Source organism: Tetrao urogallus (genome assembly GCF_951394365.1).
Source record: "Tetrao urogallus genome assembly, chromosome: 13".
Lineage (NCBI taxonomy): Eukaryota > Metazoa > Chordata > Aves > Galliformes > Phasianidae > Tetrao > Tetrao urogallus.
Window position 1 is genome coordinate 6,328,746 of NC_136826.1, and position 24,949 is coordinate 6,353,694.

Consider the following 24,949-nt stretch of genomic DNA (forward strand, 5'->3'; position numbering starts at 1 on the left):
CATTCAATCTCTAACTTCTCTAGACATTCTTTATACTAGCAGCTGAGGTCTACCCTCTCCAGCCAGTCTCTTCTCAAGCACAGAACTCTGGCTGATGCAGACCCACTCTGGCAGTTCAGTTCTGCAGTTCTGTTCTGATAAAATTTCCTATCCTCTGGGCTGCAGTTGAGCCCTGCAGCTGGAAAAGTACACACTGCTCCACCTGTCTGGAGCTGCTGCAGAATACCCCCGTGGTTGTTTGTGCTCACAGGAAGGACCCTACAGAATGGCTGTGCTGAGCACACCAGGGATGCTGATGTTGATGCTGATGTTCACAGCAGCCCCCAGCACTGCTCTCCCACCACACCAGGAGGGTTAGCCATGTGTCAGTTAACAGCAGCAGATGTGGACCTGAACTGGAAGGCAAAGGGTTACACAACGGGCTTCTCGGCCTATGTGCAAACACTCGGCATCATCCTTCCTGTCCTGTGCAGAGCGAACGCATCAACTCTTCATACCCGTCCAAAGAGGAAACGTCTGTATTACTCACATCTGGCTGCCAGTGCACGTAGGAGTCAATACGTTCTCAGGCAGGGTTCACCATTTCAGAGCTGCATCTCATTTTCCCTGCTTTCCAGCAGAGAAGGTGCAGAGAAACCCTCAAGGTGACATTCAAGTTCTTTAATGGGGAAACAAATCTACTCATTCTCACACTTGGGAAGAAACAAATAATTACTGCTCTAGTTACTGTTCTTCCCTTCCTCCCACTCAGGTGACTGTGGCCCCCAACAGCATCATCATTTCAGGAGCTGCATTTTCCCAGGAATGATTACATGTGGCACAAGGATCTCAGGGGTTACGCATAAGACAGTTGTGCAAGTAATTTCCTCAGGAATGTTCAAATTAGTAGCAGCAATTTGGTTCTTCCTCTCCTGGCAGGTCAGCCCCACTTAATGCATTTATTTCACTACTTTTATTCATCAGTTCTCACAACGAAGAATAAGGCAAGAACCAACACAGGATGTGCTCAAGGTCATCTAGTTTGTCTCAGGTGGTTTCCAACATCGTTCTCAGCTCACTCAGGTTAGTTAAAACTTTGCATCTTCACACACTCTGCAGCTCCTCCAACTCTCTCTTTACATGATGTCATGTTCCTCTGATTTTTTAATCAGTTAAGGACTAATCTTGTTGTGACAATCTGTGATGGCCTGCAGAGGTTAGATCAAAATACACATGTTGCCAGTCTGCCTCCTGGCTGAAAATAAACCTTTCCCATTTTGAATCCACAAAACTCTTTTTGAAAACAACTTGAAGCAGCTATTCAGATAGGATTAACCCAATCTGCATGTGCTGGTAATATAAGCCTGGGGACTCTTTAGATAGGGATGCTGACAATCTGGGATATTTCAGTAAATGCATCTCGTCATCCTGCCATCAGAACCTTGCTGTTTCCACAGCATCCGAGCCCTAAAGAGAGGAACTCAAAGGAAAGGAGGTCAAAGATGCAACAGTGGCAGCTAAATTCTGAAGGGACCCTCCTTGTACTGACATGCTCAAAAACAACTTAAAAAAAAAAAAAAAAAACTATTGTAAAGAACTCCAGGAAATCATGGCCAAGTATTTCTAAGCAATATATATTTCCAACATTTCCAGCTTTCTGGCACTCACATCCAAAGCCTCTCACATCTTCAGAATACAGCAATCTCACAGGTTCAAGCTACAACATGAGAGCTGGAAGCCCCAATTTTATTGCATTACCAACAGCTTCAGAGCTTCCAAAGTGACACAAATTCCCAGCAAGATTATCCAACAGGGCTGATACAGCCCATGTTTAAAAAAAATATTTCCCAGTAACCCCACAGTGACATCTCAGCCTTTTAAGATCTTCTATAAAAACCTTCATCTGCACATTTACAGAACTTTTTAGTATCCTCGCTACTTTCAATTTTGTCTCACAAAATACTTACATACATATTCTTCTCATATATATTCTTCTCATATATACACTTCAAAATACCCAGCTCTGAGACCCTTCCCTCAGATTAATGTGAGAATTGTGGAGTTTATTTAGGAAGGCAGATGAACCCAATGGTATTGCTTGAGATTTTTTTAAGTCAGAATCCTAAATCTTAAGGTACAAATCACTCCTGGGGTCACTTCACAGAACTGCTGATAGAAAGGTAGCAGAAACTCTTCTCCATGAGAGAAACTGTCCCCAGGTAACCTGCAGCAGTAATTGCAATTATATCATGCAAAAATGCAGACAGACTCTTGAAATACTTGAAAAACAAAATTACTCAGTATCTTTCAATTTGCCTTGCTGTCATAAACACCTCAAACACTGAAAACAACCATGCAATAATTCCTAGAAATGTTTAAGCTTGAGAAAAGAACTTTAAGGGCCACTTCATTTTGAATGCTATGACACAAGAATCTCCGCTTCCTTTACAGTCCCTGGCAAACACTGGAGAAACACGCCACGCGGGCCAAGTACAACTGTGGATTTATGGCTCCGCAACTACAAGGGTCACATTAGCTTTTAAGTCACAAAGATAGAGATACAGCTCTGCAAGCAAATCCAGCCAACAGGAGTGCAGAGGCTGCCAGGATTACAGGAACCAAGCCATGCAGAAGATCTATGCGCAGAGGAGCAAAGCGGGGAGGGCAGAAAAATGAAGAGAGCAGAAAAGGTCTCTGGCTTGTTAAAAACCATTTTTGCCTTCCCAGCTTCTCTTGCTACATCAGGCTCAAGCCATCACGGGTCCCCACTGCCTCCAGCCCTCCCTGTGAGCCAGGACACAGAGTGCAGGAGGGAGCAGGCTCCGCTCAGCCAGGCGGCTGAAATCAAACTGATGCGGTTTTGTTCTGCCTCCATGCCGCACCTGATTATCCCCGCTTTGATGCTGCTCGGGGGAACGTGGGACACAGAAGGGATTTACTAATTATGGGACAAACTCTTAAAAAGTTTCTGTGCAGTCAGCGGGATTAATCCCAGCAGCACTCGGTCACTTGGGCAGGGGATGGCGCTGGAATCGGAGGCAGCAAGGCTCCTCAGTGCACAAGGCTGAATCCAACCAGCCCCTTCGTCCCAGTTCTGCCATGGGGGACACGACCGCTGCACGCTGAGGCCAGGGCTCCTCTTAGACCAGAATGTTCGTGGCATCACCGGTGCTTAGGTACAATGGAGATGTTAAGGAGAGAATGGGATTCTGGAGCTTTGCATGCAGCCAGTCCTCTTCTGAACTTTACAATTTCCAAATAGCAGCGCAGATGCCCCTGGCATGCCCAGTATTTACATTAAACCAACACTGCTACGAACACATACGTGTTCCCAAACTTACTTACGCCGCCCAGGAGCAGGTGAGGCAAACTGTTTGCAGACTGGTTTAAACTTACCACACAGCCCATTCCTTTCCCAGAGCGGGGAGGGTGAAGCATGAGAATGTCGTGAATTCCCCAATGTTTATCTTGCTCAACGGGTTTTATTTAACCGCATCGTTAGGTCACCCTCAAATTCCCCTGAACAATGAGGGGAAAACCCGCAGAAAAGGGTGTGGCTTTGCCAGCAGAAAGAAGGGGCTTTGTTTCCTTGCCGTGCAGTTCAAAAAATGCACACGTTTACCAATCCCAATTAATCCTGATAAACAGAGCTGCAGCCCAGGAAAGCTGCTGCGGCTGAAAATACTTTATCGCTGCAGAGGGGCTGCGAAGACGCACTGTCAGGTGTCAGGCAAACACACTCCTCACAGTCATGTGCCTTTAAAATGCTCATGCCACTGCCCAGCTGCACCTTCGGTAGCAGAGAAGATTTCTTGTCTAAATGACTGTTTCTCTTAATATGGGAGAGGACTCGCTCCCTTCCTTCACTACGCTGCTCTGTAATTTATGGATTAGTCTTGCAATTGTTCTACTGCTTCAGCATTCGCTTGCAAAGGGAACCTCTTCTCTGTACAGCTATTTAGGTTAAAAAGTAACCTCATTAGATTCCCAGTGCTTTGAAGACAAATTTCAGTTGCTTCCCCTACTGGAAACCTCGCCAGCTGAACCTTTCTCCTCCTCCCCCCTCTTTTTTCCAAGCAGCCAGGATCCATCCAATACAGACAAAAATCACCCTGTCTAGAGGAGCTGACTGTTGGCATGTTTTCAAATACCTCTCCCTTGCACAGCAAGCAGGCAATGTCTCAGACTCACTATATTAAATATTAGGAGCATTTATGATGCAGCACAAGCACTAAGGATCTGTTTCCTTCCCCTGCGTGCAGATTTGAGGCCTTTGAATTTTCAAAAAGATTTGCAATGAGCTTCGACAATCACTACCACCCCCCCCAAACCCTTTACTTCCCCTCTTCCTGGCCTCTTTATTATTTATTTAGCCAGATCAAAGGGCCTTTTCATCAGGCTTGTATGCTGCTGAAGTCATTTCAGATCACAAACAATGGTGGACAAACTCTGAAAATAGCTCCCCATAGGACTAAGAAGGTTCTGAGCAGATTCAAATTCTCCAAAGCTCAGACTCTGTTCCCAAATACAGACTGGTTTCTTCCTCCCACTCCCCTGAAAACACAACACAGTATGTGCAAACATAAATGCAGAGAGACCTCACCATTTTCTTCTGTAGCAATACCCTCCTGTTGCTCCTTTGTATTACTCTTTTAGATTCAAAGCCAGGCCAAAATCTTAATACCAAAGTTCCCTCTCCCCAGCCTTGGATAGAGATGAGACAGTAAGGAAGCAGGTAAAGGAGAGCCATATTTTCAATCCATGTGAATAAAACTTCATCTTCACCCACATGGCCATCAGCGTTTGGCTCAAGCCAAATCTACTTTCTAATCTAGAGAGAACCAGAACAGGCTGGGATTTCAAATTGTGCAAGGAAAATTAACAAAAGCCAAACAAGCAAGTCTTGAATGAGAAACAAAGCACACGCTTTCTACTCCTACGTGCTGGCCCACTGAAAAATCTGGAAAACTCTAAGGGAAGCTCTGGCCATTTTTGTTCCCCACACCATTATTGATTTCACTCACTTTCTTCTTTACTATGTGGCATTTAGGTGCAGCTTGAACCTAAAAAAAAAAAAAAAAAAAAAAAAAAAAAATACTTTCCCTTGGCAGATGTAATTAAAGCACAGCTTAAGTACTGCAATAAGTAACTGCAAGTTTCTAGAATGAATCACACCACAACCTTTTTTTCCCCTTTCCTTCTGCAAGCAAGCCTTCTGCACGGCTCTGGAGCTGCATTAAACTTCCCCTTGCCATAAAATCAAGCTGGTCTGTTGTTTTTTGTTTGGGTTTTTTTTTTCGGTTGTGCATTTTTTTCCTCTCTAAAAGGCGTCAGGTCTCTCTAGCTAAGCCAGTGAAAGAGCTTACAGTTCTTCCAGACACCGTCTGCAGCTGAACACAATACATAGTCTCATATAAAAGAGATGAAATCTTTGCTGAAAGATAATCTACCTCAGGAGTGAAAACAGTGGACTGAGTTTTACGCTTTCTTTTCTTATCTGGCTGCCATTTTAAGATCTTGCTTACCTGACTGACCCATACTCAGGGGGATGCTGATACCTCATCATAGGCCCATCGGATCTTCCCTGCTGGCTCACGCGATGATCACTATAGAAATGCCCCGAGTCCTGAGGTTTGCAGTTCATAGATGGGGTGGACACATTTTTGTAAGGATACTCCGGAGGAGGACCCCTCTGCTCCATCCCTTTCATGCTGGGCTGGGAAGGCGGCTGCACAGAGTTCTTGTAGAACTCACTGGAGCCAGAATTTTTATAAGGGTCGCTCGACTGCTGAGGAGAAAGTGGAGAGAGAGGGGAGAGTGGTGCGCTCGTGACAGGCGCGTGCGCCTTGACACCACTGGTGGCCAAGGACAGCTGCATCAGCCTCTCGCTCAGGGAACGGACGTGTCCTTGCTTGAGGTCCTTAAGTCCTTCATCCTGGTGGACCTTCCCTGGGCTCACCCGCTGAACTGTGGGCCGCCCTTCAGTCCTCATCTTTTGGTTGGTCACCCCCGTTACATAAAACGCTGCCCCGACACTAGCATGCGGCTGGCCCCTGAAATACTGTGACTGCACTTTGGCTTCCTCATAGGTCGGGAGATCCTCGCTGTTCTGGAGTCGTGGGGAGAGCTGCTTCTCCATGATGCTGTTGTCCACCTGTATTTCCTGGCCCTGGGGCTCCTGACGGGCAGCATGAGTCACGAGCTGATGGTCCTGGGAGTTCAGCCCTTCGTTCTGAGATGCTGGACTCCCAGTGCTGTTGAAAGGGGGGGCATTTCCTGTGGCTTGCTGGTGTAAGGCAAGAAGGTTACGGTTGTCATTTGGGTTTCCGTATCTGAGCTGCTCCTGCAGCAGGCGTTGTAAAACTGTCGTAGCTGCTTGTTCTTCTGAATTCCTCATCTCAAACTGTGGTGCCTTTTGGGTGGAATGTAAAAGCTGCCCTTGACCTAAGGAAAGGAGACACGGTTATTAGCGCCTGAGTAGATCAAGCAGAAGACATTTAAGAGCAATAGCTTAAAATACAGAAGAAAAAGGCAGGTTAGATTACCAAAGGTTCCCATAACAATGAGGGTCATTAAGGCCCTTAGACCTTCGAAAGACTTGCATGCTAGGGGGCAAAGACTCAAAGGTGATGAAAGGTGACTTGCAAGTCTATAGGAATATCAATCGACTGCAAGCTGCAGGGATGCAGGCTGAATACCTCAGACAGCAAGGCTGCTTTCAGGAGAAAGGAGACTCATAATTCACAGGATGATGGTAAAAAAGCCTGACTCTTGTTTGTTTTGCACTTATAGCTACCAACAGTGAAATAAGTTCCCCATATTTGCAGGCAGGCAAAGATAAAAGGTTGAAATCAGCAAATTGTCAGCTTTAAGGAAGGGGAAAAAAAAAGTTCAGTTGAGATTGTATATGGATCACAGGAAGTAGATGCATCTCTTAGTTTAGATCAGTTAAAGCAAGTAATGAATACCTGGATAGCCAGCAGATTTTTAGAGTTAATAAATACGCAGAGTGAGATCAGTACCTAGTCTCCCTACTGCAGAAAATAGTACATAATGGGGCAAGTGAGGACTCTGTAACTTCCTGCTATACAAAGGCAACCAAATCCTCACACATCTTAATATCAGCTGAACACATGCAAATGCAAGAGGAAAGTAGTTGTAATCTTTTTTGTGCCTTAGATCAGACAAGTGACAGGAAAAAACACTGAACCAACGAGAGAAATTCAAAGAGTGAAGAGATTCAACAGGCAGTAACCAACAGCAGTTAGCCCTCACTCAGTCTCCCAGTAAAGTCAGGAGTTTGTCAAGGAAGCTCATACCCACTGGCCTTGCATAAGCTGAAATATCCAAAATGAGTAACATCTCTGTGGCATTTATCTAGAAGCAGAGCTACTTCTGAGCTAGAACAGTTCAGAACAGAGCATGCTTTACAAACACACATCGGTATTCTGGCACTACCTTCTGACACCTTTTTTTCTGTACAACATTGTCCCTTAGGAAGAGGCAATTTGCTCACGCTAGCTCGTTCTCAGGCAGACCCAGGGGTGACCTGCAGGAGTCAGGAGACCTGGAGGTTTGCTTTGTTCCAGGTCTCCACAGCCAGCCAGTTTCCTCCCTCAGCACTGCCCAGCACACGAGTCTTCCCCTGGAACAAAGGCCTCGATGGCTCAGGCAGACAGAACCCTTCCGCATAAGTTACTGAAGAGAAAGGTAAAATCCACCTCAGCCCCGAGCTGCCTCATCAAACTATGAATTTGGGCCCCACTGAATGGCCAAAACTGTGATTCTTCTGAAATCCTGTTTGAAGCGGCACATACCTACGTCCTTCACTTTGACTTCCTTGGGAAGGAGGAGCGGTTCTGGCACATGGGGGGACACAGCCTTCCTCCCGCACGTCCAAAATTTCCACTCAGAGATGGCTTCAGTCTCCTCTTCAGTGGGACAGATCACTTGATACTCTCCTCGCTTCCAAAATAATTCTGAGGAAAGCATTGAAAACATCATTTTAATCGGCAGACGTGACCCTAGAAATAACAAACCTTGGCCCATATTTAATATTTTTCTTTGTAGTTTCTTATTTTCTCCCAGAGCCCGGCAATTCTGATTGCTTTAGGATGAATGAACCCCCATGTCCCTAACAATCTACTCCAGCTGCTGCTTTAATCATGACAATTTCTGCTCCAAGATTAAATGTTGCCAACAATGCTCTGTTCCATCTGCGCCTCCAAGTGAAACAGTGATTAAAACCCTCTAATTCTTTAACTCCATTGTTTTATTTTTTTGCTAAGAATGAAAGCTGCAGCACAGATGACAGTACTCTCCTTTTTTCAGTGGTACTGCATACGGCAAATTAGAGCAGAAATTCTTCGACGAGAGGTGCTGTGCTTACGTGCTTCATAAACTTACTACAAATTATGCCTCAGAAATGACTGAGAATGATCAGTATATCAGCATTAGCTTTATTTTACAGACTGGGAAAGTGAGAGAAAGAAAAAGACACTGCCAAAGTCTATGCCAGAAATACTCTGCAGATCCCAGCTCTAATTCCCCAAACATTCTTTCATTACGTTACTTTTCCCTTTCTGAACATAAAGAGCTAAAGAAACTTTAACCATTAAGGGGAGAATCAGAAAAACGTGCTTCTAGGTACATTACTCAAGATGTAGTTAAATCTACTACTAAAGGTGTCCTGAGCAAAAAGGCAAAGAAGCAAAAGAAGCGAAACCTGCTTGTGAACACTGTGTTTGTACTGTAAGGGTAAGCAATTAAAACTAGCAAAATTAAAAATATTCAGTGGGATGTATATTTTGACTTAATTTCCTGGAACGCTGTGAAAAATAAAATGAGCAGACATAGCAGAGGAATGCAGACGTGGACACTTCTGCCACCATCTCCTTACAGCACACAACACACCCAAGAAAAATTATCTCACATCTGCAAGTTAAATACTTGAGGTGTCAACAGCAATTTCAAGGCACATGAACAATATCTAACCAGGGAACAAGGCTGTGTTGTGTGGTGTGGTACTTCAAGATGGTGGCTGAAAAAAACTTCTAATGTCAAATTCTTAACTGGTGACTGAGCTCGAGAGGGATATATTGAAAACAGCTGCCAGCAAATATGCAGCAAAGAACCTTAAACCAGGCATTAAGATAGCATATAACTAGAGCAGTTTCTTGCCTCCTTTCCCAGTTTTGCACAACAGAAGTGAAGGATTCCTTTCTCCCCCAAGCTGGTAGAACTGACTCTTCTTTTTCTCTCTTAAAAAAAACCAAAAAACAAAAACAAAACCAACAAAAAACAAAGTTGCCCTAAGCAACCTATTTTATTAGAGCATAAAAAGGCTTTTATTATGCAATATGATGCTGCCTTTCCACCCAAAGATTTCTTTTGCCTCTACTGGAAAAATGTAGGGGGAGGGGGGCTGGTGGTGTTTATTTTCTTAATACAAAGATATAACCCAGCTTGAGATTCTGCCTCTCTGCCTCAAAGATTCTCTCCACAGACAAACGCAATCTGTGCACGCTGAACTCACGTAAACGCCGAAGGAAGCGGTGCTGTATGTAACCATCTCACACACACCGTTCCACCTCACAGCCACACGAGCTCATTCTGCTCTGCTTCTGCTGCTTCTGATCAGAAGATGGATGGGCACGGTTCACACTGCAAGGATCTGCTGGGAATGAATACTACCAATTTCAGCGCAGATGCAAAAATCAGCTCAGAAATCCAGAGAAAGAGGTGGATGGGGATGCAATACAAAGGTCCTCTGGCCAACAAACCCAGTTTCTTTGCACCACGCTGCCTTTCCAACCAAAGATTCTCATTGTCTTAACCGTAAGACTGTCAGCACGAAGCCTAGCTTTTTTCCAATTCTACCCTATTATTTTTAATTAATAAAGAAAATCTTGTGCAATTAACTTGGGTGGCAGCATTCTTGGAATCCTCTTTCTGGGCAAGTTGGAAACTCGTGGCACAAACCAGTTAGCAGGGCTTTTTTATGTAACAAAACACAAAAACAAACAGCACCAACGGTTCTGAAGCCCATGTGCTATTTCTTTGGACATCAAATTCTATTTGCGTTAGGCTCTTCCAGCAATTTCAATACTAGTGTGCCAAGCACTGAAATTAGTGAGGTGCACTGGAAAAGTTGTTACGATAGAGTTGGAAGAAAATTGATAGGTTGTGTAAATATTCTAAGCAGACATCTTTTTGAGTTTAGCCTAAATTTATTAAGATGGACAAGGTTGAATAGTTGACTACACTCAGTTCATTTCAGTCTACCAAATCTCTGCAAAACTACTGGCTTATGCACTGCATGATACATTCTTCATAACCACAAAGCCTAGCAATACTTTGCTTTCCAAGTGGAACATTCAGTTTTCAAACAATTCTACTTTAAGGAGCCACCGCGGTGTAGAGTTCCCAGGCTGAAAAGACTTGGCAGTTTGCTCCTGTGCGTCATACCTCATGGCTGATAATCCTACCATTTTGCCCCAATCCCTACTCCTGAAATTACCCCTGGTCTATTTGTATCTGCATGTTTCCAAGCCCAGAACTGGTTGAACTAACACAAGAACTGCAAAGTGTTGGACGCAGCCATGCTGAGGCCGAGAATGAGCATAAAGGAGAGCTTAACAGGTGCTATTTAACAAAGAAAAGGCCGGTTTTTGCAGGGCATTGTGTAAAAGTGTAGTAACCAAAGCTTCTGTGTGAAACATCATGCAGTTGTGCACAGGAACCGTGCCAGACCATCCTAAGGAAGAGAAATTAATGAAGATTTTAAAAAGATAATGCTGCCAGGCTGTCAGGAACCAAAGCAGCACATTTCTGTACAGCATGCAAATATTTTTCAGCATTACAAAAATAAACAAGCTTAGACAAGTGAGGTACTCACCACTGCTTGATGAGTGGCTATAATGCTACAGCACAATTAACCTGCATGGAGCAATAATAACCTCACAAGCGAAGAGAAGCATCTCTAGCTTGTGAAACACGGAGGAATGCAAGAGTCCCTGTGAGGGCAGCCTGTATACACTTGCCCGGAGTGACTGCTTAGCCAAGAAGCTAATTAGCTTACGCATCAGGTGGGATAGAAACAGGTTCATCACCTCAAAAGCTCTATAGTACAGTTAAGCACTTTCAGTTTTGCTACCAAACTTTGCGTCAGTCAGAACAGACGCAAAGTTACAGATACAGACAGAACAATCCAGTGACAGTCAGATTTCAAACTCAAGCACTCAGCAAACATAGCTTCTTCAGACAGAAAGTTTCTAAGGGGCCCAAAGGTTTTGCTAAGTAATTCTGTGTTTCACAAAGCACATACATGTAATATTAAGCCTGGCTGCCAACAGGTGATGGGATGCTTATCAGTTAGATGAAGTCCTAAGTTGTTTTTTTTAGGTAGAGTTATCTCCAAACATACCTGCATGCTGTAATAGAGAAAGGGAACACAAACCAGAGATGGCATGGAAAGAACAGCCTGTAAAGTCCTCGAGCAATAGCAGAGAGCAGCTCACATGCTAAGCCACTCATTGTTTAACAGGAATATGCCCTCACTACACAGCCTATGCGAAACTCAGCACGCAGATTGCTTCATACTGCAAAATTCACAATGCCTGTAAGACCACTGGAAACACAGCTCTTCTGCACACACACTCCCTTTGAATGGTTAGGAGCACAGGTCTCATAAGGGTGGGGTCCAAAAATTAGACCAGACTATCACTGCATGCTCTCCATTTCATTGCAGCCCTACCCAAGTAGGAGGAAGGGAGAGCACACAGACTGAGATAGTCTCTAAGAATAAATGTTCCCAAGGCCAATACCCAAATGCATGAGGCAGCACACAACAAATGCCACAGCTCTGACAGTGCCTCAGTACCTGCTCCAAGCCAAAAGAAGCTTTAGGCTCCAGCCATAAGCACTTCCACAGCTTTCACTCAAGCATCCCATCCCTGCTTGCCTGGATCTGCTGACTGTGTCTCAGGTGATCTTGGAGGGTGGCACTGAGCAGGTGCATGGAGCAGAGCCAGCATTACTCATCTTCATACCAGAAGGACAGAGTCACTGGGCAAACAAGAAAAACTTCCTTCTTTTAACTAAAAACAAGAACAGTGTCACCCGGAGGGGTGCAAATAATGCACATACCCTTTAAATTAGCTCATCTGGCAATGACAGTGAGAGCCACCAGAACACCCAAGCACTGGTCCCAGCTCTAATGACTCTGAGCCCACCTTGGCCCTACCTTGCCCGAGCCACCACCCATTCCCCTCCAGTGCTTGTGGGACCAGGCCTCAGCCACAGAACAGTGCAAGGAAGCCTGGAAGGCTTTAAAGAAAAGCAGCAAGTCATTTGGACTTGGAAAGAAGTCAGAACACCAACACAGGAAAAGCCCCTCTAAATAACAGCACCATGGAAAAACTCAAAAGGCCTCAGAATTACTTCTCTCTCACTGGAAAGTATCAATTTCTTCACAAAGAGGTACCTATAATCTTAACTGACATAATTTAGGCTTGGCATTAGAAAAAAAGAAAAAAGAAGAAGGACTCACAGAAGCTGGTATAAATAGGAGTGCTTCATGACTTGAGGCATTTTGATAAGAACATTATGGAACTTCAGAAAGCTCAATAAAATTTTGAAAGTGAAACTCAGACGCTTTTTCTGAATACACTGCTCTAACAGAAAAACCAGTCTAGGTACATTCATCCAGCTGTCTGTACTGGGAATATTTCTAAGTGAATACCATACCATTCCCTTATTTAAACTGCTATGCAGCACTACCAGGCATATTGACACATCAGTGCCCTTCGGCAGCACGTACTGCCATTTCTGCATATTTCATGAAACACCAGCTCCAAAAGGGGCAGCAGGAGCTCTGCTGCTAGCTTCATAAAGGCCAAGATCTCACCTTTTAGATGTCATCTCGATAAAACCATCGAGCTTACACCGCTTTAGTCACACCAGGTCTTGTTTCAGAGATCTGCCTCCCAGCGCACACTGAACAACATTCATCTGCTTCAAACTTCACAGATTTCCAGTAATTATCCTTGTCGAATTTAGGATTTGTCATAAACCCAAGCCACAATTTTAATTCAGCATAGAGCTTTGTTTTGTCTTTGTAGAATGCTCTGCTTCTTTCTGCTGCCAGCACTAAGGCAGTGCCCTGCTTCTGTCGTCAGCAGCCCCTGTCCCACAGCTATCCCAAGAATGCCCGCACCGTTTTCATTGCATTGTGTGGTTTCTCCATTCCTTCACTGATTTAGTCCAGGCCTCTCCTCAGGGCTCGCAGATAATGGAAACCATGTGAGAGTAAAATGTAATCTTCAAACATGCAAACCAGTTTCATGTGCATTATCAGAAGTGAGCAAAATGTTGACAGCGCATCATTTGTCCCTGCCGATAGGATCAGGCTGCGTTAATTGCTGCCGAGATTAAAAAAAAAAAATTACAATCGGCATCTGCATCAAAAATGAAGGCAAAAATCAAACCCAAAAGCTTAAGCCCTGAAAACAGGAGGAAAACACTCCTGGAACAGCTGTAGCCCTTTGATGCTACTTTAAGGCTGTTTTTCCTCAGATGCCAGTTGTGACATCTGACAATTTGTGTCAAGAGTTGATACAAATAAAACTTGAAGGCAGAGAAGGGTGTAGGGAAGAAATCAGCATGCCTAACGCTAGCATGGAATTTGCTGGCTTTTTCAAGCACTACAATTTAAACTATGTTAAGCCCTTTTTTAAAAGGAGAAACTCTTCTCATTTTACAAAGCAGTTCTAAAGAATTCAGTGGGAATAATCACAGAGCAAGGAAAGCAATCGTTTTTCCAAGGGTTGTCTATTTTTCTTTTCTTACTAAAGAAAAACAGTGAAACCTCAGCCCACGTCCCAGCTGCTGCTCACCTGACCAAGCTGGCAACACTGCTCTGGGATGCTGCAGGAAGGGAGCAAGCCCTGCTGCAATGCTGGGATGAGCCAGGACTGTGGAGCCCATTCTGTGACCTCAGCGGATAAAAGATGAACTGCCTTTTTTTTTGTCATTCAAGCAAAACCCAACCATGCAGACCACCACATTTTTAGAAAGCAAAGGTGTCGTAGAAGTGGTTTGGGTGTTGTTCTTTTATCATAACCACTTGGGTTTCTCATGCGCACCTTGTAAAAATCCTTAATTACTTGTAGGATGATTAATTAAGCCTCACCACCACACTGGGAGGCAGATATTATGAAGCTCACTTAGCACAGTGTGATTGGCTCAGCCCCAGCCTACATGGATGGTTTTGCTGCCCCAGCTACGTCACTCAGGAATTGGTTTTCTTCTGTGTAACTATTCCAGCAACCACTCTAAAGCAGATGCAGCTATGATGGGAAATAATGGTGTTAAGGTACATTACTCAGCAAAACGTCCTTGCTAATATAAACTTCATCACTACTAGAAGGATTTTTCATAATGACTGAAGCAGCAAATGTTTTAAGTACAGATTCTGCCTAAATGTTGAGGACGTGGACATCCTAGAACCTGTGCAAGGAGAAGTCAGGGAACTCTGAATATTATCTACAGCTGGAGAAGATGCACTTGCAAAGTATTCCTGGTGGCTGCAGAAAAAGGAAGTTAGAGCTATGCAATATTCCTCTAGTGAAAGGCACGTACACGTTCCAGTTGCAGTGGGGCAGCGTTAGGAGCTCATAGCACACCGTGGATGCCAAGATTTTTATTTTTTTATTTTTTTTTTCAGGATCCAAGTGCTCCATTCCCATCCTAACGCAGCAATGGCAAAGGGCTGGTATTTTCATGCACCTTTGGAGTGCTTTTCCTCCTGCTCTCCAAGGTCCCCTTGACTTACCCAAAGGTGGAGAGGACTATGCAACTGCTTGCAGTCTCTTAAATCTTTATTACTCCGTAGTAAAAAAGAGTTTCAAAGTCATTTTTACCTAATACAAATTGTACACAGTAACAAGAAGCATTCACTTGTGACTACTTCAGTGAACTACAGACGACCAGTTCCTTGGGCACTGCTACAGGCTATCTGACACTGCTTTCATGTTCTGTCTCCAAAAATATGGAAGACGTTTCAGTTTTGATTCTTAAAAAAAATAAAAAATAAAACAATTAGCAAACCAAGGGAAGCTTTCCCACTCTGTTCTCCCCAGCCCACAGCAGACAGGCCAGCCCTAGTATGAAGCAGCACCATTTGCTCCAGCTGGCCACAGAACTGCCCAGATGAGCAGACGAAGAGAAGTCCACCAAACCCTGAAGTGAAAGGAGCCACTGAAATGTGCAATTACTTTCTCCGAGAGTCGCAAAGAATAATCCTAAAAGGTTAAAAAGGTTAACTAATCGACTTAGAAATAAGCTGCATAGAGACATAAAGCATTTTAAAGCAAATGAGAATTGCTGCAATGCAACTCTAGCACAGAAAGGATGCTACAAAATCTAATTTATCAAAAGCTCAAATTGGCTTATTTCATAGGCATTCATATAAGAGAACTGCTCAGCAATATCTTAGTCTACAATCAGACGTTACGAGCATTATACTGACACAAATACCAGCCAGTTTTATTATATCAGTGAGCCCCATTTCCATCTGCTAACCAATAGTGATGAACGTGATACACTCCAAAAGCAGTTTTCAAGAAAAATGACCAAAGACCTGCAAAACCTCCCAAAGAGGTTTTCAAATACATGTTTTGAAGAAGAAAAGGCTATTTTATGCTTCGACAACCAACCTCAACAAGTCACTCTATGAGACAACAAAAGAGTAAAAGCAGCAATAGGTATGATAGGCATTATCCATTTATTCCACAGGACCAAGAGTGCAGGTGGTGTGTCAGCACAACACAGGAAGATTCAGCTCTTTGAAGGAAGAGAGCCCTCGGTTCTTCAGCGCCAGCAGTAGAGGAGCTGCTCACAACCATGACAACTGCTACAAATGACAACCACAACCTGTGATCCTGAGGTGTTGCACAAACCTGCAACATAAGTTCTTCCTTTGCTTAAGCTATGTGCTCACACTGCTGTGACTCAACTACAGGATATTGAAGCCCTGAGAATTCTGCTTCCATGGGTCTTTTCATTTTGTTCTTTGTTTTCTGCTTTGTGCAGAACCTTTTCTTTTCATTCACCTATTTCTATTTGCTCACCAACTCATCAGTATGAACCCATCTCTCACTTAAATCAGGTGCCTGGTTTGCCCTGAATGGCCATTTACATACAGATTCACACAGGCAAGTTTCAAATATATCATTACTTAAAAATTAAATTTGAGTATCTAGGTAAATGCAAATTGCAGTACTCGTGAAAAACTCCTCTCACCTACAGGCATAGTAAGCAAGACAAATACTATGCTGCATACTTGAAAATTGCTCCTCGGGCCTCCTTCACACTATTATTCTCCAAAGTTGCTGAGATGTTTTTCTTGAAGACTACATTTCAGAACTACTCAGGAGAGCCAAGCAACATGCAAGATTTGGACATCTGCTGACTCGAGAGTTCTCCTACCCAACAGTGCAACATTTTCACATGGATACAGTCTCAGCATCAGATCTCCTTAAAGCACAAACCAAATGCTTACACAGAGCAGTTGATATGACCATGACACAGAGGCCGCGGTGCGACTTTCTGCGGCCAGAGCTGCGTTCCAGAGCCGGTTGGGAACGTGCTCCCTCCTGTCTAACAGGTTAACAACTGTGAAGCTCCTGCAGCCAGCCTGGGATCACAGGGCAGCTGTGAGCCTATTTGTTCAGAAAGATCATGACTTAGAGCCCATGACACGAAGATGACATATGTGGGTACACATAGAGAGAAGATCATACATACGAGGAAGGCAGAAGTCTGATCGAAAAAGCAACTGCACGTCGAAAAGCAAGAGAAGCAAAGAATCCCAGCCAGCAGAAAACAAGCTCACAGAAATTGCCTGTGGCCCAGATTCAGCACAATGGACTAAATCATTCTGACAAATCCTCTACTGCTTCCTGTAACTTTACAGCCCCGGCAATGGGCAATTTGGAACACTTCTCTGAAAAACCAAGAGATCCAAGTTCTCCCTTGTTTTTCAGGGCAAAGAAGAGGAGAAAGAGAGCCTTCAGCCTCTTTGCCAATCATCAAGAATGGCTGTTCTCACACTATTCTAAACTTCTGGTCTCCATGGAGGGGGGATACCTAGCAGCAAACATTGGCAAGTAAGGACATTCCACTCCCACTATATCGTCCACAATAGCAAGGAAAGAAATCTGTTAGGAAGCTTCCGTTAGGAAACCTTTCAGAAAGCCTCTTCACAAGTGTCTGAAAATACCCTGAAATATGGGAATGTCCAACAAAAGTTGGATGGGGGAAAACAGGCATCTTACTTTATTCTGAAAGCATTTACACTTCACTCCAATGTGGGAACGTCTAATAATCCAAGAATCTTTTGCCAAGAACGAGGTCAGAGTTTTCTAATTCAGAACAGAGCCTAACACACCCTGTTCTACCCTGCACACAGAATCTCATAATTTACAGGTGTTTGGAACCAGGCTTTAGTTAGTTTAATACAAAACCTTAACACGTAAGAACTTTCTTACATTGGGCTTCTTCTTTCCATTGGGTTACAGCTCTGCAGCTCTTCAAGAGCTGTCAGTATGAATGAAGCAAGAACTGCAATCCGGAGCTGTGCCCCGGAGAGATATGAACAGACAGACCTATTCACAGCTAGAAGTATTTTACATTAACATATACTTGGGCTGTTGATAATTCAAGACTTATTAATTATTAGAATTAAAGACTTATTTCTGTATATACATTGATATGGCAACAACCAAAACCTATGCCAGATTTTGCCCTGCGTTAATAAAAGAATGCCTTTAATGAGCTGAAATTTTACTTCATTATAGTGACAGTGAGCCTGAACCAGGGGCCAAGACATCATGTGCTGAATGCTGTACAGAGTTAAATAGTGCATGCTTTTCCAACAACAACAAAAAATTACCAAAACCAAACAACCCACATTACACTCAACTGGAAGTTAAAAAAAAAAAAAAAGAAAAGATAAAAGAGGGAGAAAGGTTTGTGTTTGGAGAACATAGGGATTGCAGATTCTCAATTTCATTGTCAGGGTTCGGAAAACACAGCAGTAAGGCAATGCAACCTCACTTCTAAATAAACCAAAAGAGCAGTCAGACTGCTGGTGCACAGGAGAAAGAGAACAAGAGGACTATTAAGTTATCTACACTTCTGAGATTCTTGTTGTACTTTTACAAAGTGAATGGCTTATGCTAATCAGGACGCATCTGAAATATATCATTCAAGTCTTCTTGGACAAATATAGCTCTTATTTATCCAGAAAGATCCCCACCAGCTGGCAATGTTTGCATACAGTGTTAAACCCAACTTCCAGAGCTCATGCATTATGAGTCATTTCACATTTAAAAACATTAGTTCTCTTAGCTGTAACTGAAGATGGAGTATCCCAAGAGAAGAATTTTTGTGGAATTCAACAATGTACTATGTTTCCGTCCTACTTCCTCCAGCACAAAGAAGTTGCACGCTTTTGTCAGTTCTTTTTTCCCCTACCAGGGCCTTGCCTACAGAATATCTTTGGAGAAGGAACAAAAGGATTTGCACCAATCCCTCCTATATGAATCAAATATTTATGCTATACCCTCTTCAAGCACTTTCATCTAGTAACCTGTGGAATGTGATCTCCTGACCTTAACACTCAAGCACATCTAAATCAGCTGCCCTTTGAGCTGCATTACAGACCGGAGAGAATTTTTATACATTCGTATTACAGGCATATGAAAACCTTGTGGTGCATCTGCGGCGCTCTGCAGTGCAAAGCAGGCCACGGGTTATCCAGAGTCACTCAAATATGCTTTGCAAAAGAGCAATACTCTGATTCCTCAAAGTTTATGGCACAATCCGATGTCGCGCATCACCACAAGCAGGTAGAATAAAGACCGCGGTATCAGTACATTAATCAGCCACCACAACTCAAATATGCTTCGCGCAAACGCTACCAAAATGATGAGGTCTTGGCACTGCCAAAGGAACCCACAGCCCCACATCCCACTGGATGGCCCCCGCTGCCTGCTCATAGTGCAGTAACAGCGAGTTCAGGGAGACCAGGCTCCTCCTTCTGTCCGCATGGGAATCCTTTCTTTTGTTCAAGGACAGCAAAAAGAAACCATTCTGCATTGTGTTTGAGGTTCCCATTAATGTTTTAAGGATAGAGGTTCTGTTGCAACTAAGAGTCTTGGAAAAAAAGAGGGAGATCAAGCACTCTGGATAAACCCCCAACCCTGACTTCTACCACAGGACTAGTTTTTTAAGGGCTAGCCATGAACCAACCCACTGCTAGAAGCAGCAGTCAATGAGAGAGCCCTGGTCCAAATATGACCCAAAGATTTAAAAGGGTCATGGGCTCAGCGGTAAGGTTCCTTTTTTTCTAACAGCCCTGAACAACCAACGCAGTGTTGCCATCACTAATGCAGCCACAGCATAAGCTTGAGAAAATAGTTCTTGTGATCCCACCTGTGGTTTGGTAGAGAGACCTGGTCACCAGAAGAAGTCATGGTGGTAGAAAACAGTGAGACAGCAGCCAAAACCTGTGTCCTGTCCTCTGATGGAGCTGGGTTGGACACCTGCCCCAGGCAAGCTCTTACACCTCAGCTCTGAGGGTCTGTCAGCTTCTGCCCTCCCTCGTAAGGAGAGCAGCACACCTTTTCCACTCTCTTTTCCCACCTACGTTCCTAAGGAGGAGAGGAACAGGAGAAAAAAAAAAAAAAAAAAGAGGAACAGGGAGCAGAGCAGACTGATCTTTAGCATTTCCTGTATCATCGGCAGGAACAACCCACGCAGTGGGGAAGAGCATGATGTCAAGGCTGGTTTCACTATATAAACAGCCAGATCCTCCTGCTGGAGGATGCTGCGTGCTTCCACGGGGAACAATACAATCCTCCCCAAGGAGGAGTCCGACTATGAGCCACGTGAATTCCACAGGTTCTTCCCTTGCACAAAAGCCCAGCAGCGATGGAACTCTGGCCTAGGGAAGCGGGGACAAAGACAGAGCTGGGAGAGAAAGAAGGATCAAAAACTCACAGCAGTATTTCCACTTGTAAAACAGCACACATCCAGCACTTGGCCCCTAGAGAAAGAAGTATGCTCCAAAACATGCTTCCCTGCACAGATTGGGCCTCCTTCCAGTTATTATGTGCACATGTCCCTGCTGCACTTTCAGCCTTACTTGAAAAACACAAAAAACAAAGAAAATATCTTCATGTTCAACTCTGTACAGTGCCAAGCTTGTTACCAGCCACATCCAATAGGCTGATAAGACGTGAATACACCTTAATTACAGGCTCAACACTTCCACACCTTGTGACACAAGGATTAAGGCACTTAAAGGAAAACAAACTCCAGCATGGAATGAGAAATTCCAACTGATGGCAGCAGCCCTACTCACACGCATGCATAGATCAATGTACACGATTCTCTGCAGAGCACCACAAGCAACGACAGCCTGGACACGTGGATTACAACAAGCACAACAACAGTGATTGCTTTCTGAAAAGAAAGCCACAAGAAACGTGGCTGACACAGACCCACTTCAGTGCCTTCCAAAAAATTTTGCTTCTCCAAGTACACACAAGCACACAACTATTAATTTTAGTTACTATTTAGTGACAGCGGTGAAACGGTAAGCGTATTTTATGTGCCGGTTTGCAAGATGAAGAGCAGTCTTTGCAGGAGAGAAACAACTGCCAAAAGCCCACAGAGCCGGCCTGTCTCTCAGCTCTGGCTGCATCTCTGTGCCATGAGAGAGTCTCTTACCTACTGATCTGCTGAAGACAAAAGGATTTTCTTCTTTTCAGAAACTGGACACTTGGAGCTCGCTGGGGTGGTCACACAAAGCTGCCCTGCTGCCAAAGGTATTCTTTTCCCCGGGTTTTTGTTGTTGTTTGGTTTTCTACCCTGGAGAGTAAAGGGCAGAGCAGCAGATTCAGCAGGGGCAAAGGGTGGAATTCGAGACCCAACGGGTGAGCTGCAGGGCTCTCTCCAAATGATGTTGGCTTCAAGGCGCTTTTGCTTGCAAATCCTTCTTCATCCTCAGCATCAATAAAACCGAAGAGGGAAGCAAACTATGTTAGCGGCACAAATGTACCGGGTTCCGCAGGGGCTTGGAACGCGGTGGGAGGCGGATCCGCGGCTCGATTTTTCTTTTTATTGGAGACGAACGCGCTCACAGACGGGCGACCGGGACGGAGGGCAGCGCTCCGACGCAGCCAGGCGGGCCGCGCGCACAGCCCTCGGCGCCTCGAGAACGGCGGAACGAGCGAGCAGGACAGCCCCGCGTCCCGGGCCGCGCCGTCAGCGGGGAGCGGGGGCCCGCAGCATCGCGGCTGGGGCAGACAGCCGGGCTCCCTCCGCTCCGCGCCTCGTCCCGCGGTTACCTGAGCCGGCCGAGCGCGGCGAGGCAGGGCGGGGCAGGGCAGAGGCGTCCCGCGGTGCTCGCACACAGCTCCGCTCCGCGCCTCTCCCGCCTCTCTGTGCGCGGAGCGCCCCGCGGGCGGCACTCCGGCAGGGCGGGCAAGAAGCACGGCCCGCCCCGCCCCGCCCCCTGCTGCTCGGACGCTGGAGATAGTGGAAAATGCGGCCAGCATACGTGGCCAACCGCGTAGAGGCAGGATATTAAAGGAGTTCCCCCCATATCGCATTCCGCTTAAAACGAAAACATCCATCACGCGTTGTTTCGCTCTGAGCGTCCGCGGCCCCCTACCAGCCCGACACGGCCGAACCCGAGGGTGGCTGTGAGCCCTCCCCGTTTTCCTCCGTAGGAGTAACCACAGAGGTGATTTTCACTGAAGGCTTCAGATCCTGGAGGATTTCAGCTTAGAACACAGCGTGGCTTTACACACATGAGCCGGCCTCCCTTGTGCCCACCTCCTCCCAAAGGGGTAAAAGGGCCCCAGGTGGCTGTGAGGATCAGCATTTCAGCTGCATCACGGAGATGCAGCCTCCCTGCTTAGGAGGACCTCGTGCCAAAGGGCAGCGCTGCTCTCACGACACCAGACACCAACTCCTGCTGCTGACTGCCAAAGCCCCGGTTTTGAAACGGGGTGAGCACCTTTACCATCTCTGATGCTGTAACGTGGGCAAATCCCCAGCCTTAAACGAGAGCCAGATAACAAGCTAGGCCTTCAACACAGACGTGTTTGTGTACAAACCACAGTACCCTGCCTTCCTCACCATGCACCGCTGCCTCCCCTGGCCTGTGCACACAGCACAGCCGGACCCTTCTGCTGAGGTCACTGCCAGCTGCGGGCACAGGAGGACAGGCACAACGTGGCAGCTCCCAGCCTGGCTCCTTCTGAAGCCACATGGCTTCAGAAAGGAGCCAAAGGAGGATGGCGAAGCAGCCGCAGTGCACCCACAGCAGGTCAGGTATGTTAAGACCTGACTGCAAATACGGAGCCCATTAAGCAGCGCCTGCTCAGTAAGGCTTGGCCTAGTGATCCATTTACAAAGGATTCAGCGTGCCAAAAGCATCCACATGTCAAATCTCTGTGCTGTGAAACTTGGCCTACGGACTTGAATTCATCCAGGCTCTTCGTGCGAGAAAAGATAACCTGGTCCAGCCATCGACCCTTCAGCTGCGCAAAGGAAATGACTCCTTTCCAACACTCACAACTCTTACTGTTTAAAGGAAGAATCTGGAAAAAAAGTTCAGGAAGTCAAACTTCAGAAATGCAGCCATATATAAACATTGATTCTTTTCCCCTGTAATTGATTTCCATGCACTGGAACACTGGCGGAATAAATGCAGAAACATATGTAAACAACTCATTAACATCACATGACCTTAGAGTTTGCAAAAAAGAAAAAGGAAAAAAAAAGAGGACAGAACAAATTAATGAAACACATATTTGCTAGATGCTTGGGTGGATTTGTAAGGGAATTACACAGCTACAGTCAATTAAGGAGTTATAAACTATGCTTCAATCACACACATCCTACCTTCCTCCCACACGCCACAAGAAAATAGAGTGGGGAGTAAAGAGAGAAGGTAGAGTCATTGGAAGATGAAAATATTGCTTCATTCAGGCACTGAAGAGCAGCTAGCCTTGCCCAAGGCACGTTAACCTCAAGTCATTCGCTGCTGTTTATTCTACAGGGCACTAGCTGCTCGTGCTTAGCCCACACAGTTGGAGATAACAGCTTTATCAGAGCTGGAAAAGAACAAAGATGCACGAAATGCAGATTCTCTCCCTAACAATCCTGTCCTCCTGCAGCTCCATCTGCCAGGATCCCAGCACACACAGGCTGGAGGAACGGCTGCCACTGGAGGAAGCCAGCAGTTTCCACACACATCACGCCACAATGTGGGAATTCAGGAAACGACACAAGAAAGGGGCTCCTAATAACTGTTCCAGAGCACTCGGGCCAATTTATGCAATCACACAGAGGTCACAGTCAGTGTTAAAAAGCACAAAAGAAAGTGTCACAGCAGCAGCTATTTCAAAGTAGGAAAGTCAATCTCAAGCTTACAAAGCACTTGGATGAGATGGAATTGCTCCACCTACAATTTTTTAAGAGGTTGTCCTTCGCATTCTTCAGAATTCCTCCATCTTAAAGTTCCTCCCTCCAGGAATCTCTGCTGCTCTGTGTCCTTTGTCCACAGCAGCTGGAGCTCAGGAAGCTGCTCGCATTATCCTTCGCCTACAGGCAGGAATCCCCACCCGATCCCACATCCATCCAGCACGGCGAGAGGAGTGCAAATTAATTGCTGTTCATCCCTGGTCCTGCGCCAATTTCACAGTGCTTTTCTTCTGGTATGTAAAAAATAAACCCTTAACAACACTGAGAAGTGCCAGGGAGCTGCTGGATCAGACAGGGCATTCCCTCCACCACCAAGGCTGGGAATTCTGTGTCCAATCTGCAAATTCATTGTTGAGTGAAATAATGGCCCTACATTAAATTCATGTTTGCATTAGGTGCAAAGCCAGTTCTCATTCACTGTCAGGGGGCAACAACAGATAAGCATTCATGCACCACCACCAGAATCAACCATTGTAAGACAAAGTTTATGGAAATGCCAGAAAAACTCTACTTTTCAAAACACAAGAACAGGAAGAGTTACTACGTGCTCCTCTGCCCTTCCCTCTAAGCTCTTAATTACAGAATCACAGAACAGTCGAGGCAAGAAGGCATCTCTGGAGATTACCCATCCCAACCCCCTACTCAAGAAGGATCCCCTGGCACATAGCCCAGGGTTGTGTCCAAGTGGCTTCTGAGGAACTCCAGGGAAGAATTCCTCTATCTGGTGAAACTTGGCCTCTTTTCATGGAGCGTTTTGGAAGCAGGTGTGTAACCGGAAGAATGCTGAACATCAGCTAGCTACATCAGAAACAAACGAAGTGTTCAGCTTTGCTCTACCTGCATTCGCAGCCCAGTCCTCTACACTGTATCAGCTTGACAAAATAAGGGCTTCAATATCAGTGTGGACAAAGGGATTTCCTTACACGGTCCGTATTCTCCTGCAGTACAGCCTGGAAGCCTTTAATGTCTATCACATGGTAAGATCCTTGATGTATGAAAGCTGACCATCTCCCCTGTCTCTTAAGGCTTTTTTTTATTATGATTTTCCAAAGAGATCTCTCCTTAAATTCTGATGAAATGAATTAAGAAATTTCCTAAACTTCCAAAGGATTTGGATCCGAGTGCCGTGCATGAATCAGGCAAAGAGGCCCCAAACTTCTACACAGTCTTTGTTTGCTCTTGATGGCTAAAGAATGTATGAAGTCACATGAGAGAGAGATGTACAGCAGGTTCTGCACAAAAACATTTAATAATCCTGATATGGCCAAAACGATTATGAGGGGAAAAACATGCCTGATTTAACACCAAAAATCCTAACCACTTTCACATCTCCAGGACTAATAATGGTTCCAACAATTATCAATATATATCTTGTGTCTCCCACAGAAACAAGGGAGGGAGGCAGCAT

The 24,949-nt window shown here is 45.1% G+C and overlaps 1 protein-coding gene across 1 annotated transcript in view; it reads right to left on the reverse strand.

Moving 5' to 3' along the window:
- Positions 1–7,950, reverse strand: part of AMOT (angiomotin) — a gene marked incomplete at its 3' end in the record, with an annotated part of 33,684 nt that extends 25,734 nt beyond the window's left edge. Inside the window, exons 1-2 of the mRNA XM_079541916.1 lie at positions 7,797–7,950; positions 5,505–6,423 (exon numbers count right to left, since the gene is read on the reverse strand). Of these exons, the coding sequence (XP_079398042.1) occupies positions 5,505–6,376 (872 nt within the window). The 5' untranslated portion in view covers positions 6,377–6,423; positions 7,797–7,950. The remainder of the gene's footprint in view (positions 1–5,504; positions 6,424–7,796) is intronic.
- Between the last annotated feature and the right edge of the window lie 16,999 nt (positions 7,951–24,949).